Raw genomic sequence first — 14,313 nt, 5'->3', positions numbered from 1 at the left:
GGATCCGTTTGTTCGTCTGTCCGTTTGTTCGTCCTTCCGTTTATTCGTCCGTCCGTCCGTTCGTTCATCCATTCGTCTGTCCGTTCGTTCGTCCCGCTTCAGGTTCAAGTTTTTGGTCAAGGTAGTTTTTGATGAAGTGAAGTCCAATCAACTTGAAACTTAGTACACAATGTTCCCTATGATATGATCTTTCTAATTTTAATGCCAAATTAGAGTTTTTACCACAATTTCACGGTCCACTGAACATAGAAAATGATAGTGCGAGTGGGGCATCCGTGTACTTGAGACACATTCTTGTTTTTAAATGCAAATATTTAGTTATCAGAATCAATGAAGGTCTTAACTTTTTAAAATAAAAATGGTCTAGCTTATTATTGTGTATATGTGTGTTAGAAAAACTATTGTATGCAGCACATTTTGGTATCAAGAACAATGTGTCTACACTCACTTTTAGAAAACAAAATATATTGCTGCCATGCTGCGGTAATATCAGGATATGGCTTGCATAAACCTTCATGTTATAATGATTTAGTTTTAAATGCTTTTAATTGGTAAGTTATGAATGTTTAGTGCTGCGGTTAAATGTTTTTGTCTTACCAAGATGCAGAAGAAAAAATGACTTTGTGGTATGCAGTTGTATATTAAAGCATTGGCAATTTTCCTCATGGAGGTTATTTGACTCTCAGGTCATGGCTCATGACTATGAATGCTTTGCATAGTATACCTGTTACAGTCTTAATTTTAATTTCAACATTTCCACAGTATTATCAAATTGTAGAAAGGGGAGGTGTATCTCTGTATCAACAGTTATTTATTATTGGTTATAGATACTAATTTTTATTTTCAGAGAGCAGAATTTGATCCTGAATGTTCTCCAACTGGAATGATTCAGGCATGCCTGCAGGGAAGTAGCCAGTCAGAAAGGTTTGTCAATATCTATGATTGTGAACAAATACATTGTATGTATGAAATGATTGTAATAATTCACAAGGTTATAATAATAATGATAATAATAATAAATTCTTTATTTAAAGAGGGTAAACACAGTTAGTTACAATTACTAATCTTCCCTGAGGCCCTCATATACATGTATACAATACAAGTAAAAAAAAATAAAAAAAATAATAATAATAAGAGAAAAAAGCAGACATACAACATATAAACACAATTGTATAGACATAATAGTTCAATGTACATGTACCATGATTAAAAGATATATAACAGTTACAGATTGCATGTAGTAAATAGATATAACATACAAATCATTAAAATCATACATTCTAAGAGTAATAGCTGCAATCATTTCAGACTGAATATTGGGACTGTCTCAAGTATTGTTTTATAATTTGTTTAAAAGAATAAGTGTTTTTGCACGTTACGCATTTCATATGGTAGTCTGTTCCATAAAACGTATCCAGAATAAGCAAAAGATTTTTTAAACAGTTCAGTTTTTGGCTTTGGAACTATCAAATTACCTTGAGTAACACCCCTTAAGGCGTAAGGATTATTGACAGATATAAGTTGAAACTTTTGAAATAGGTACTGTGGTGCTTCTTTCTGCATACATTTAAATAGCAATAAATATTTGTGGTATTTGATTCTGTTTTCTACTGTCATCCATCCAAGTTCTTTAAATAAGGAGGCTGATGGGGATAATAGGTCTGCATCAAGAATTAATCTTGCTGCTCTTTTTTGAAGTTTTAATATTCTTACTATCCCTTCATTTTTACATTCTCCAGAAACAATACAGCAGTAATCGATGAGAGGTAGAATATACCCATTATAATATGCTTTCCTGGCATTAATATCTAAAAATTTCTTTAATTTAGAAAGAAGGTATATTCTTGATGAAATACTAGCACAAATTTGATCAATTTGATTTTTCCAGCTAAGTGTGCTGTCAATTTTAACACCTAATAATTTCTCACATGATGAATTTTGTAGTGTTTTTGAATTTATTACTAAATTTGGTTGAAAAGGTTGGGTTGATAACTTCTGACTTGTTCCAGTAACCAAACATTTAGTTTTTTTGGTATTGATGAACATATTATTCATTTTGCACCATTCTTCAACTTTGCATAAATCTTCTTGAACATCATCATGTAAATTTTCTATACTTTTCCCGGATTTATGAAGAGTAGTATCATCAGCATACAAGTCTGTTTTACAATTTTTAATGGAAAGGGGAAGGTCATTTATAAATAAGACAAATAATAGAGGACCTAGTATAAATCCTTGGGGGACACCAAATTTCTTATCTTTTTAGCTCACCTGGCCCGAAGGGCCAAGTGAGCTTTTCCCATCACTTGGCGTCCGGCGTCCGGCGTCGTCGTCCGTCGTCCGTCGTCGTTAACTTTTACAAAAATCTTCTCCTCTGAAACTACTGGACCAAATTAAACCAAACTTAGCCACAATCATCATTGGGGTATCTAGTTTAAAAAATGTGTGGCGTGACCCGGCCAACCAACCAAGATGGCCGCCATGGCTAAAAATAGAACATAGGGGTAAAATGCAGTTTTTGGCTTATAACTCAAAAACCAAAGCATTTAGAGCAAATCTGACATGGGGTAAAATTGTTTATCAGGTCATGATCTATCTGCCCTCAAATTTTCAGATGAATCCGACAACCCGTTATTGGGTTGCTGCCCCTGAACTGGTAATTTTAGGTAATTTTTGCTGTTTTTGGCTATTATCTTGAATATTATTATAGATAGAGATAAACTGTAAACTGCAATAATGTTCAGCAAAGTAAGATTTACAAATAAGTCAACATGACCAAAATGGTCAGTTGACCCCTTTAGGAGTTATTGCCCTTTATAGTCAATTTTTAACCATTTTTCCTAAATCTTAGTAATCTTTTACAAAAATCTTCTCCTCTGAAACTACTGGGCCAAATTAATCCAAACTTGGCCACAATCATATTTGGGATATCTAGTTTAAAAAATGTGTGGCGTGACCCGGCCAACCAACCAAGATGGCCGCCATGGCTAAAAATAGAAAATAGGGGTAAAATGCAGTTTTTGGCTTATAACTCAAAAACCAAAGCATTTAGAGCAAATCTGACATGCGGTAAAAGTGTTTATCAGGTCAAGATCTATCTGTCCTGAAATTTTCAGATGAATCGGACAACCTGTTGTTGGGTTGCTGCCCCTGAATTTGTAATTTTAAGGAAATTTTGCTGTTTTTGGTTATTATCTTGAATATTATTATAGATAGAGATAAACTGTAAACAGCAATAATGTTCAGCAAAGTAAGATTTACAAATAAGTCAGCATGACCAAAATGGTCAGTTGACCCCTGAAGGAGTTATTGCCCTTTATAGTCAATTTTTAACCATTTTTTCGTAAATTTTAGTAATCTTTTACAAAAATCTTCTTCTCTGAAACTACTGGGCCAAATTAAACTAAACTTGACCACAGTCATCATTGGGGTAACTTGTTTAAAAAATGTGTGACGTGACCTGGCCAATCAACCAAAATGGCTGCCACAGCTAATAATAGAACATAGGGGTAAAATGCAGTTTTTGGCTTATAACTCAAAAACCGAAGCATTAAGAGAAAATCTGACAGGGTTTAATTGTTAATCAGGTCAAGATCTATCTGCCCTGATGTTTTCACATGGATCGGATAACCCGTTGTTAGGTTACTGTCCTGAATTGGTAATTTTAAGGAAATTTTGCTGTTTTTTGTTATTATCTTGAATATTATTATAGATAGAGATAAACTGTATACAGCAATAACGTTCAGCAAAATAAGATCTACAAATAAGTTTACATGACCAAAATAGTCAATTGACCCCTTAAGGAGTTATTGCCCTTTATAGAAAATTTTTAACATTTTTCATAAATTTTTGTAAATTTTTAGAAAATATTTTCCACTGTAATTACTGGGCCAAGTTCATTATAGATAGAGATAATTGTAGCAACAAGAATGTTCAGTAAAGTAAGGTCTACAAACACATCACTATCACCAAAACACAATTATGTCATGAATTTATCCGTGTCCATTGTTTAATATGCACAAGACCAAGGTGAGCGACACAGGCTCTTTAGAGCCTCTAGTTTATCAGAATTAACATTGCAAATGTTTACTTGCTGTGTTCTGTTACTTAGGTATGACCTGAAAAAACCTACTACAGACTCACTGAATCACTGAATCCGTAAATAGCAAGCTTTAAGCAAAGAATGTCATGATCTACAAGATCAAATGCTTTTTATGCCCCACCTACAATAGTAGAGGGGCATTATGTTTTCTGGTCTGTGCGTCCTTCCGTCCGTTCGTCAGTCCGTCCGTCTGTTCGTCCCACTTCAGGTTAAAGTTTTTGGTCAAGGTAGTTTTTGATGAAGCGGAAGTCCAATCAACTTGAAACTTAATACACATGTTCCTTATGATATGATTTTTCTTATTTTAAAACAAAATTAAACTTTTGACCCCATTTTCATGGTCCACTGAACATAGATATTAAAAGTGTGAGTCTCAGGTTAAAGTTTTTGGTCAAGGTAGTTTTTGATGAAGCTGAAGTCCAATCAACTTGAAACTTAGTACACATGTTCGCTTTTGGTTGATCTTTTTACTTTTCAGGCCAAATTAGATTTTTTACCCAATTTTACGGTCCATTGAACATGGAAAATGATAATGCGAGTGGGGCATCGGTGTACTTTGGACACATTCTTGTTTAAAGTCTAACAGTATTGCTAAGTTTAGATTACCATTATTCATTTCTTGCAGCCATTTGTCAATAATATCAATAAGTGCAGTTTGACAAGAATGATGTTTCCTAAAACCTGATTGTGTAGGATGTAAAAGTTTAAATTTAGACAAGTACTTATACATGTTATTTGAGACATGCCTTTCTAATACTTTAGAATATAATAGAATATAAATATATACTAATATAGGGTTTTTATGCCCCACCTACAATAGTAGAGGGGCATTATGTTTTCTGGTCTGTGCCTCCGTTCGTCCGTTCGTCCGTTTGTTCGTCCCGCTTCAGGTTAAAGTTTTTGGTCGAGGTAGTTTTTGATGAAGTTGAAGTCCAATCAACTTGAAACTAAGTACACATGTTCCCTATGATATGATCTTTCTAATTTTAATGTCAAATTAAAGTATTGACCCCAATTTCACGGTCCACTGAACAAAGAAAAAGATAGTGTGAAGCTCAGGTTAAAGTTTTTGGTCAAGGTAGTTTTTGATGAAGTTGAAGTCCAATCAACTTGAAACTTAGTACACATATTAACTATGATATGATCTTTCTAATTTTAATGCCAATTTTAAAGTATTGACCCAAATTTCACGGTCCAGTGAACATGTAAAATGATAGTGTGAGTGGGGCATCCGTGTACTATGGACACATTCTTGTTACAGGCTGGCCCTAGAACATAACAGGTAAAACAAGCCTGAAGTACTAGTGTCATGCAATAGAGTTCTTTAATGTCAGTCCTACTAGCAGTTCTTTTTAAGTTCAACAATGGTAAACTTCAAAGTGCAGACTCCAATTTGCTGTCAATTTCTTGTTTTTTTTCCAGTGAAACCAGATATCTTCTACTTCTAACAGAAAACTATGGAGCTTTAACCATTCTTCAACAGAAAATCTTCTCAATGGACAATGCTGAAGTAGTGTTTGGCAGTAGTTTTCCAAGTGACCAGGAATATACACAAGTAATTATATTCATATTTGTTTGTTGGGTGCATAATGCAACTTTTAGTAATAGTGGCTTAATAAAATAGTAGTCAGTTTTTATTGGCAGGGAGTACCTGGAAAAAACCACCAATGTATGGCAGGAACATTAAAATTGAAAAAAAGTCATTGATTTGACATAAAAAAACATGAATATCTAAAACAGATTTTTGAAATTTTCGGATTAAATTTATGTGATAAATAATGGTTGACATGTCTTCTGTTATAAAACCAGTAGTTTAAATGTTTGTTCATTTTTATTGACAGAATTGTTGTTTTGGACAGAAAAATTAATTATAAAAAAGCTAGTATTAAGGTTTATAAGGGTTTGATATTAAGTGCTTGGAGTAACCGATCCAGGATTTTAGGCTGGATGAAATGTTGCATTTAAAATAATTTCTTGAAGTAATTTTTGCTTATTTTCTTTTCTATCTAAAATGGTCAGCATAATGGTTAAGATGAGTACTGTGTCCTTAATCTTTTTATTTGCAAATTTATTATAATTATAATAAAATTGAGAATGGAAATGGGGAATGTGCCAAAGAGACAACAACCCGACCATAGAAAAAAACAACAGCAGAAGGTCACCAACAGGTCTTCAATGTAGCGAGAAATTCCCGCACCCGGAGGCATCCTTCAACTGGCCCCTAAACAAATATATACTAGTTCAGTGATAATGAACGCCATACTAATTTCCAAATTGTACACAAGAAACTAAAATTAAAATAATACAAGACTAACAAAGGCCAGAGGCTCCTGACTTGGGACAGGCGCAAAAATGCGGCGGGGTTAAACATGTTTGTGAGATCTCAACCCTCCCCCTATACCTCTAGCCAATGTAGAAAAGTAAACACATAACAATACGCACATTAAAATTCAGTTCAAGAGAAGTCCGAGTCTGATGTCAGAAGATGTAACCAAAGAAAATAAACAAAATGACAATAATACATAAATAACAACAGACTACTAGCAGTTAACTGACATGCCAGCTCCAGACTTCAATTAAACTGACTGAAAGATTATGATTTCATCATATGAACATCAGGCACAATCCTTCCCGTTAGGGGTTTAGTATCATACCATCATAACATATATGAGAAGAACATAACCCGTGTCATGCCAACAACTGGTTTTTGAATAAATGTGTTTAGTTCCGATGCAAAGACCCTATAAGTGAATCAATATTAACGCAAAATATGCAATCTTTAATGACCTGACAACAGTATCGTAACTATATCCCTTCTTAATAAGTCTATTCAAAGGTTTTGTTAGTTTTTGAGGTGAATACTGACACCTTTGTGCTTTATAAAGAATATTTCCATAAAAAATTGGATGTGAAATACCTGAGTGTATAAGAAGTCTGCATGTTGAGCTATATTTACGAATGATGTCCTTATACCGATGATAAAATTTAGTAAATGTTTTGACTAGTTTGTGATATCGAAAACCCTGGTGTAATAATTTTTCAGTAATACATAAATTTATCTCCTTAAAATCTAAAACATTGTTACATACACGAGCGAATCGTACAAGTTGAGATATATAAACACCGTAAGATGGTGACAAGGGAACGTCACCATCTAAAAATGGATAATTAACGATAGGAAATGAAAAATCATCTCTTTTATCATAAATTTTAGTATTCAGCTTTCCGTTAGTGATATAGATATCAAGATCCAGGAAAGGGCACTGGTCATTGTTAGTATTAGCTTTATTTAAAGTAAGTTCAACAGGATAAATTTCTTTAATATACATACTGAAGTCGTCATTATTGAGAGCCAAAATATCATCCAAATATCTAAAAGTATTATTAAATTTGTTTATCAGATGTTGTTTCGATGGGTCTTTGCTTATTTTTGTCATAAATTGTAACTCATAGCAATACAAAAACAGGTCCGCAATAAATAACTCAGAAAATATTAAATTTTTCAGGTTTGCAGAAACATCAACCGAATCAAAGTGTGCATGGAAACAGGAACCACAGTTATCCTGCTTAATTTAGAAAACCTGTACGAAAGCTTATATGATGCTCTTAATCAGGCAAGTTTTATCAAATAGATAATACAACAGTTTGGTTAGTTATAGTATTTAACCTATTAAGAAGGAGGTATGACACGAACCTTGACCTGGCCCTTAATATAGAAAACATCAAATCAAATCTTAAATCCTTTCATATTTATTATATTAATTTTATTGAGTGATTTTCAATTTCAAGGGAATAAAAGTTTTTGTATATATTTTCCTCTTTAACTCTTGCTCATACAGGAGTTTTAATTTGTTACCCAAAGCCGCTAAAGAGGCCATAGATATATATACATGGTTCCCTGATATATTTTGATTTATTCATTTTATTTTCAATCAGAACTTAATGATCAAACTATAAATATGTCAATGAGGTTGAAATTTCTGAAACTTGGTTTAAAACAGAATATTGACTATTGATACTTCAGTGACTTTGGAAGTTTTATTTGATTTCTGATTACATTGCACTTCCAAAAAGTACTAGTGCTAGACCATTGATATAATGTATGCTGTTGCACAAACATTTGTGCATTGAGTTTAAAAAAAAATATAATATTGTATACCTCAGTGATCATGCATTAGTGGCTTTATAACTTTTTGATTGTTGTATTTGATTGGTCTTAAAAATGTACCTTAATGCAATGAATCAATAAAATGTTTAATACTGATTTAACTAGTATTGATGTATGTTTGGTATATGTAGTATATCAATATCTCTTCCTTCTACACATTTGGAAATTTCAAAAATTTTACGTTTAGATCTGTGAACCCATTTTGTAATAACTATTTTGAGTGCAAATCATGGAATATACATTCGTTTTATCTTTTGAATACTATCTTTTTCATTTCAAGTATTACATTGAATTTTGTGGTGAAAGATTTGTTGATCTTGGACTTGGAACCCACAGAGTAAAATGCAGAGTACACAAGGACTTCAGGTAAAACATTGTGTATCTATAAGATAACTCGGGTAAATTTTAATTCTCCTAAACAAAATTTAGATAAAGTACAAATTTGGGTAGCATTACTTTTACTGTTCTTCAGTTATGTTCCTTTATAACGCTATGATGATGCAAGCGGTGGCATCACTTGTGTCCCATTGACACATTCCCCATTTATTAAAAATAAATGAATACACATCATAATAAACATTAACCTTAAAAATGGTTTTTGTATTTGTTCTCATTATATAGAAATTTTAGACAACACGTTTTATTATACCATTACATCTATAATTAGGTCTTTCCACCTTTCTGTGGAAAGACCTATTGTATTTCTTCTGATTATTATTATTTTTTTTTTTTTTTTTTTTTTCTTCCGCCTAATTTTGATATTGCGACAAATGTTTGTTTCGCAATATGTCGCTTAGATATTTCTCATATTGTATCGTACAGTTTATGCGCTTTTACATTTCACCCTGCTAAGCCGAACACTTTTCTTTGTAAGAGTTATCTCCCTATTCACTGTTTATCATCAGAGTGCATCTCCTTCGTAACAAAAAAAGATAGCGACAAAATTCTTTTTACAAATTGTTCGTTACATCCTAAGGAAAATTTGGCTTATTTGGATCGAAGCGATTCGATGAAATTTTATAGGAGTTATCTACCTTTACAAAATTATTTTCTCAATATGTGTTATTAACTAATAAACCGTCAACCATATAACCCTGGAATGTATTTATTTGAGATCCCTAGGCCCTTTATTAGAAAATGGGGTCAAGGTCAAAGGTCAAGGTCAAGTTCTAAATTCGGAATTTTCCATGTTTTTGCATTTTCTCCAACCCTTGAAAAGGTATATATTAAAGAACAAGTGCAAAATGATTGCTATATAGTTATGAAGATATTTTACATTTGGTCTGATACAATTAAATAGCATCTAATAGGAGTTAGTGCCCCTGAAATGTCTTGATATGAGGTTATTTGATTATAACTTCAACTAAGTCCATTTTAATGGCATTTGACCTTGTGCAAAAGTTTGGATGACAAATGACCTTGAAAAATGACTACCGGAAGTGACCTTGAGAAAACCGGAAGTAACCTTTTTTGCAATTTTTTCGTATAAAAGTACTCAAAATCCATATATTTTGTCATATAGATACATAAACTGATTACTGAAGACTAAAAATGACTTCCAACAAACCGGAAGTGACCATGTATCTCCCATTCTAAATACAAAAGTATATAGAAACTATATATTTTTGGAATCAGTGTGAAAGAAGCTGTCATATTAGACCGGAAGTGACATTCATTTCACCGGAAGTAGCATATTATCTCCTTTATATCACTTAAAAATATGATTAAACCATTATTTATCGTATCAGTATGAACAACTATCTTCTTATCAAAATTTCTTTGATATGGAAAGACCTTCAATTGTTCTCTGAACAATTGGTTTTTAATTTTTGTTTGCTTTTGTAATTAATTGTTTTTACTTACATTTCTATTACCAACACAAAAACAGCTGTCCTTTTACACTCTTATGTTATAATTTGCAGATTGATTGTTGTTGCTGAGAAACATGTTGTTTATGAGAAATTTCCAATTCCACTTATCAATCGCCTGGAAAAGCATTTTTTGTCAATGAACACAATGCTAACAGAGCAGCAGATTAAACTTACAAATGAGCTAACAGAATGGGTTAAAAAGTTTACAGCAGACAAATCTCCACGTATTGGATACAGGTAAGAATTAAGGGAGCTACCATTTGATTTTTATGGGGGGGGGGGGGGGCTAGGATGAAATTTGAAAAAAATAGGCAGGACAGGAGTTTGGAGTAAAAAAAAAAGGCAGAATGAGACACTTCCAAAAAAACAAAAAGTCAGGATGACAATTTAGGTAAAAAAGAAAAGTCAGGATAAACTAAAAAAAAAATGCAGGACAAAATTTTTCATTCCTATATTATTCTAGACTGATAAATATCTAATTTTACTCAATGTCTCATGACGAACAAGTCCCTAAGAAAGAAAGATTTTTCAAATGCGGCAAAATAAAAAGTTAGAAACATTAAAATTAACTTTTACAAAAATCTTCTCCTCTGAAACTGCTAGGCCATATTTAACCAAACATGGCCAAAATCATTATTAGGGTATCTAGTTTAAAAATTGTGTCCGGTGACCCACCCAACCAACCTAGATGGCCGCCATGGCTAAAAATAGAACATAGGGGTAAAATGCAGTTTTTGGCTTATAACTCAAAAACCAAAGTATTTAGAGCAAATCCGACATGAGTAAAATTGTTCATTAGGTCAAGATCTATCTGCCCTGAAATTTTGAGATGAATCGGACAACCTGTTGGTAGGTTGCTGCCCCTGAATTGGTAATTTTAAGGAAATTTTGCTGTTTTTGGTTATTATCTTGAATATTATCATAGATAGAGATAAACTGTAAACAGCAAAAATGTTCAGCAAAGTAAGATCTACAAATAAGTCAACAGGAACAAAATGGTCTGTTGACCTTTTTAGGAGTTATTGCCCTTTATAGTCAATTTTTAACCATTTTTCGTAAATCTTAGTTATCTTTTACAAAAATCTTCTCCTCTGAAACTACAAGGCCTAATTAAACCAAACTTGGCCACAATCATCATTGGGGTATCTTGTTTAAAAAGTGTCCGGTGACCTGGCCAACCAACCAAGATGGCCGCCATGGCTAAAAATAGAACATGGGGGGTAAAATGCAGTTTTTGGCTTATATCTCAAAAACCAAAGCATTAGAGCAATCTGAAATGGTGTAAAATTGTTAATCAGGTCAAGATCTATCTGCCCTGAAATTTTCAGATGATTTGGACAACCCATTGTTAGGTTGCTGTCCCTGAAATGGTAATTTTAAGGAAATTTTGCCGTTTTTGGTTATTATCTTGAATATTATTATAGATAGAGATAAACTGTAAACAGCAATAATGTACAGCAAAGTAAGACCTTAAAATGAGCAAGGAGTTATTGCCCTTTACAGTCAATTTTTAACAATTTTCATAAAATTTGTAAATTTTTACTAACTTTTTCCACTGACACTGTAACTACTGGGCCAAGTTTATTATAGATAGAGATAATTGTAAGCAGCAAGAATGTTCAGTAAAGTGAGATCTACAAACACATCACCATCACCAAAACCCATTTTCGTCATGAATCAATCTGTGTCCTTTGTTTAATATTCACATAGACCAAGGTGAGCGACACAGGCTCTTTAGAGCCTCTAGTTTTTATACGACCGCAAAATTTGAAAAATTTTTCGTCGTATATTGCTATCACGTTGGCGTCGTCGTCGTCCGAATACTTTTAGTTTTCGCACTCTAACTTTAGTAAAAGTGAATGGAAATCTATGAAATTTTAACACAAGGTTTATGACCACAAAAGGAAGGTTGGTATTGATTTTGGGAGTTTTGGTCCCAACATTTTAGGAATTAGGGGCCAAAAAGGGCCCAAATAAGCATTTTCTTGGTTTTCGCACTATAACTTTAGTTTAAGTTAATAGAAATCTATGAAATTTTGACACAAGGTTTATGACCACAAAAGAACGGTTGGGATTGATTTTGGGAGTTTTGGTTTCAACAGTTTAGGAATTAGGGGCCAAAAAAGGGCCCAAATAAGCATTATTCTTGGTTTTCGCACAATAACTTTAGTTTAAGTAAATAGAAATCAATGAAATTTAAACACAATGTTAATGACTACAAAAGGAAGGTTGGTATTGATTTTGGGAGTTCAGGTCCCAACAGTTTAGGAATTAGGGGCCAAAAAGGGACCCAAATAAGCATTTTTCTTGGTTTTCGCACCATAACGTTAGTATAAGTAAATAGAAACCTATGAAATTTAAACACAAGTTTTATGACCATAAAAGGAAGGTTGGTATTGATTTTGGGAGTTTTGGTCCCAACATAATAAGGGGCCCAAAGGGTCCAAAATTAAACTTTGTTTGATTTCATCAAAATTGAATAATTGGGGTTCTTTGATATGCCGAATCTAACTGTCATGACTGTGTATGTAGATTCTTAACTTTTGGTCCCGTTTTCAAATTGGTCTACATTAAGGTCCAAAGGGTCCAAAATTAAACTTAGTTTGATTTTGACAAAAAATGAATCAGTTAGGTTCTTTGATATGCTGAATCTAAAAATGTACTTAGATTCTTGATTATTGGCCCAGTTTTCAAGTTGGTCCAAATCGGGGTCCAAAATTAAACTTTGTTTGATTTCATTAAAAATTGAATAAATGGGGTTCTTTGATATACCAAATCTAACTGTGTATGTAGATTCTTCATTTTTGGTCCTGTTTTCAAATTGGTCTACACTAAAGTCCAAAGGGTCCAAAATTAAACTTAGTCTGATTTTAACAAAAATTGAAATCTTGGGGTTCTTTGATATGCTGAATCCAAAAATGTACTTAGATTTTTTATTATGGGCCCAGTTTTCAAGTTGGTCCAAATCAGGATCTAAAATTATTATATTAAGTATTGTGCAATAGCAAGTCTTTTCAATTGCACAGTATTGCGCAATGGCAAGAAATATCTAATTGCACAATATTGTGAAATAGCAAATTTTTTTTTAATTAGAGTTATCTTTCTTTGTCCAGAATAGTAAGCAAGAAATATCTAATTGCAAAATATTGTGCAATAGCAAGATTTTTTTTTAATTGGAGTTATCTTTCTTTGTCCAGAATCAACTTAAATCTTTGTTATATACAATATACAATGTATATTCACTTTTTACTACCAACTGATAAATTAAAATAATCTTTACCATTCAGTGATAACAAGCAGTTTTTTTACATCTTAATATTTTATGATGTATTTAAATGAGTAGTTATTGTTGCAAACTCCATTAGAAATTTTAATTGAGATTAGTTTTGGAATAAGGGAAAGGGGGATGTGATTAAAAAAATTGGGTTCAATTTTTCTCATTTGAAATTTCATAAATAAAAAAGAAAATTTCTTCAAACATTTTTTGGAGAGGATTAATATTCAACAGCATAGTGAATTGCTCTAAGAGAAAAGAAAAATTTTAAGTTCATTAGAACACATTCATTCTGTGTCAGAAACCTATGCTGTGTCAACTATTTAATCACAATCCAAATTTAGAGCTGAATCCAGCTTGAATGTTGTGTCCATACTTGCCCCAACCGTTCAGGGTTCAACCTCTGCGGTCGTATAAAGCTACGCCCTGCGGAGCATCTGGTTTATTCTACTGTCATTGGGGACTTCATGTTTCATGTAAATATTTTTAGGAAAACTGAAGGAAAGATTAGTGATGCATTTATTGGGTACCATGCTGACACATGTTCTGCTGTTATACATCATATTTGTGAGAGAAATAAATTTGATGAACAAGAAATTCAAACAAGAAAGGAACAGGTATTACATTAGGATTTCTTACCCCGACTTACATCAGAGTTTTCCAGAGTTGTATTGCACTTAGTGTAGTTAAATCACATTTGTAACTTTCTTGAAAAGTTGATTGTTACTTTATGTGTATATTCACACCTTAAAAAAAGTATACAAGATTGTATCACAAGATGAATGTTCTATCTGTTCTTCCTATAATTTGGACAAAGGAAGAAATAATACCCAAATGCATTCCTTTGCTTTATATAAATGCAGTGTTGGATTTTAAGTTTCAATTCAAAATGGAAGCC

The 14,313-nt window shown here is 32.6% G+C and overlaps 1 protein-coding gene across 1 annotated transcript in view; it reads left to right on the top strand.

Annotated features, from left to right (window-relative positions):
• The window catches only part of LOC143060974 (E3 ubiquitin-protein ligase rnf213-alpha-like), a 170,144-nt gene that overhangs the window by 86,180 nt on the left and 69,651 nt on the right, over positions 1 to 14,313 (top strand). The window contains exons 47-52 of the mRNA XM_076233657.1: positions 848 to 924; positions 5,525 to 5,657; positions 7,609 to 7,716; positions 8,551 to 8,636; positions 10,193 to 10,378; positions 13,906 to 14,032. Of these exons, the coding sequence (XP_076089772.1) occupies positions 848 to 924; positions 5,525 to 5,657; positions 7,609 to 7,716; positions 8,551 to 8,636; positions 10,193 to 10,378; positions 13,906 to 14,032 (717 nt within the window). The remainder of the gene's footprint in view (positions 1 to 847; positions 925 to 5,524; positions 5,658 to 7,608; positions 7,717 to 8,550; positions 8,637 to 10,192; positions 10,379 to 13,905; positions 14,033 to 14,313) is intronic.

Source organism: Mytilus galloprovincialis, chromosome 1 (assembly GCF_965363235.1).
Source record: "Mytilus galloprovincialis chromosome 1, xbMytGall1.hap1.1, whole genome shotgun sequence".
NCBI lineage: Eukaryota > Metazoa > Mollusca > Bivalvia > Mytilida > Mytilidae > Mytilus > Mytilus galloprovincialis.
Note: the sequence above shows the minus strand (reverse complement) of the source record. Positions and strands in the feature narration are given on the sequence as shown.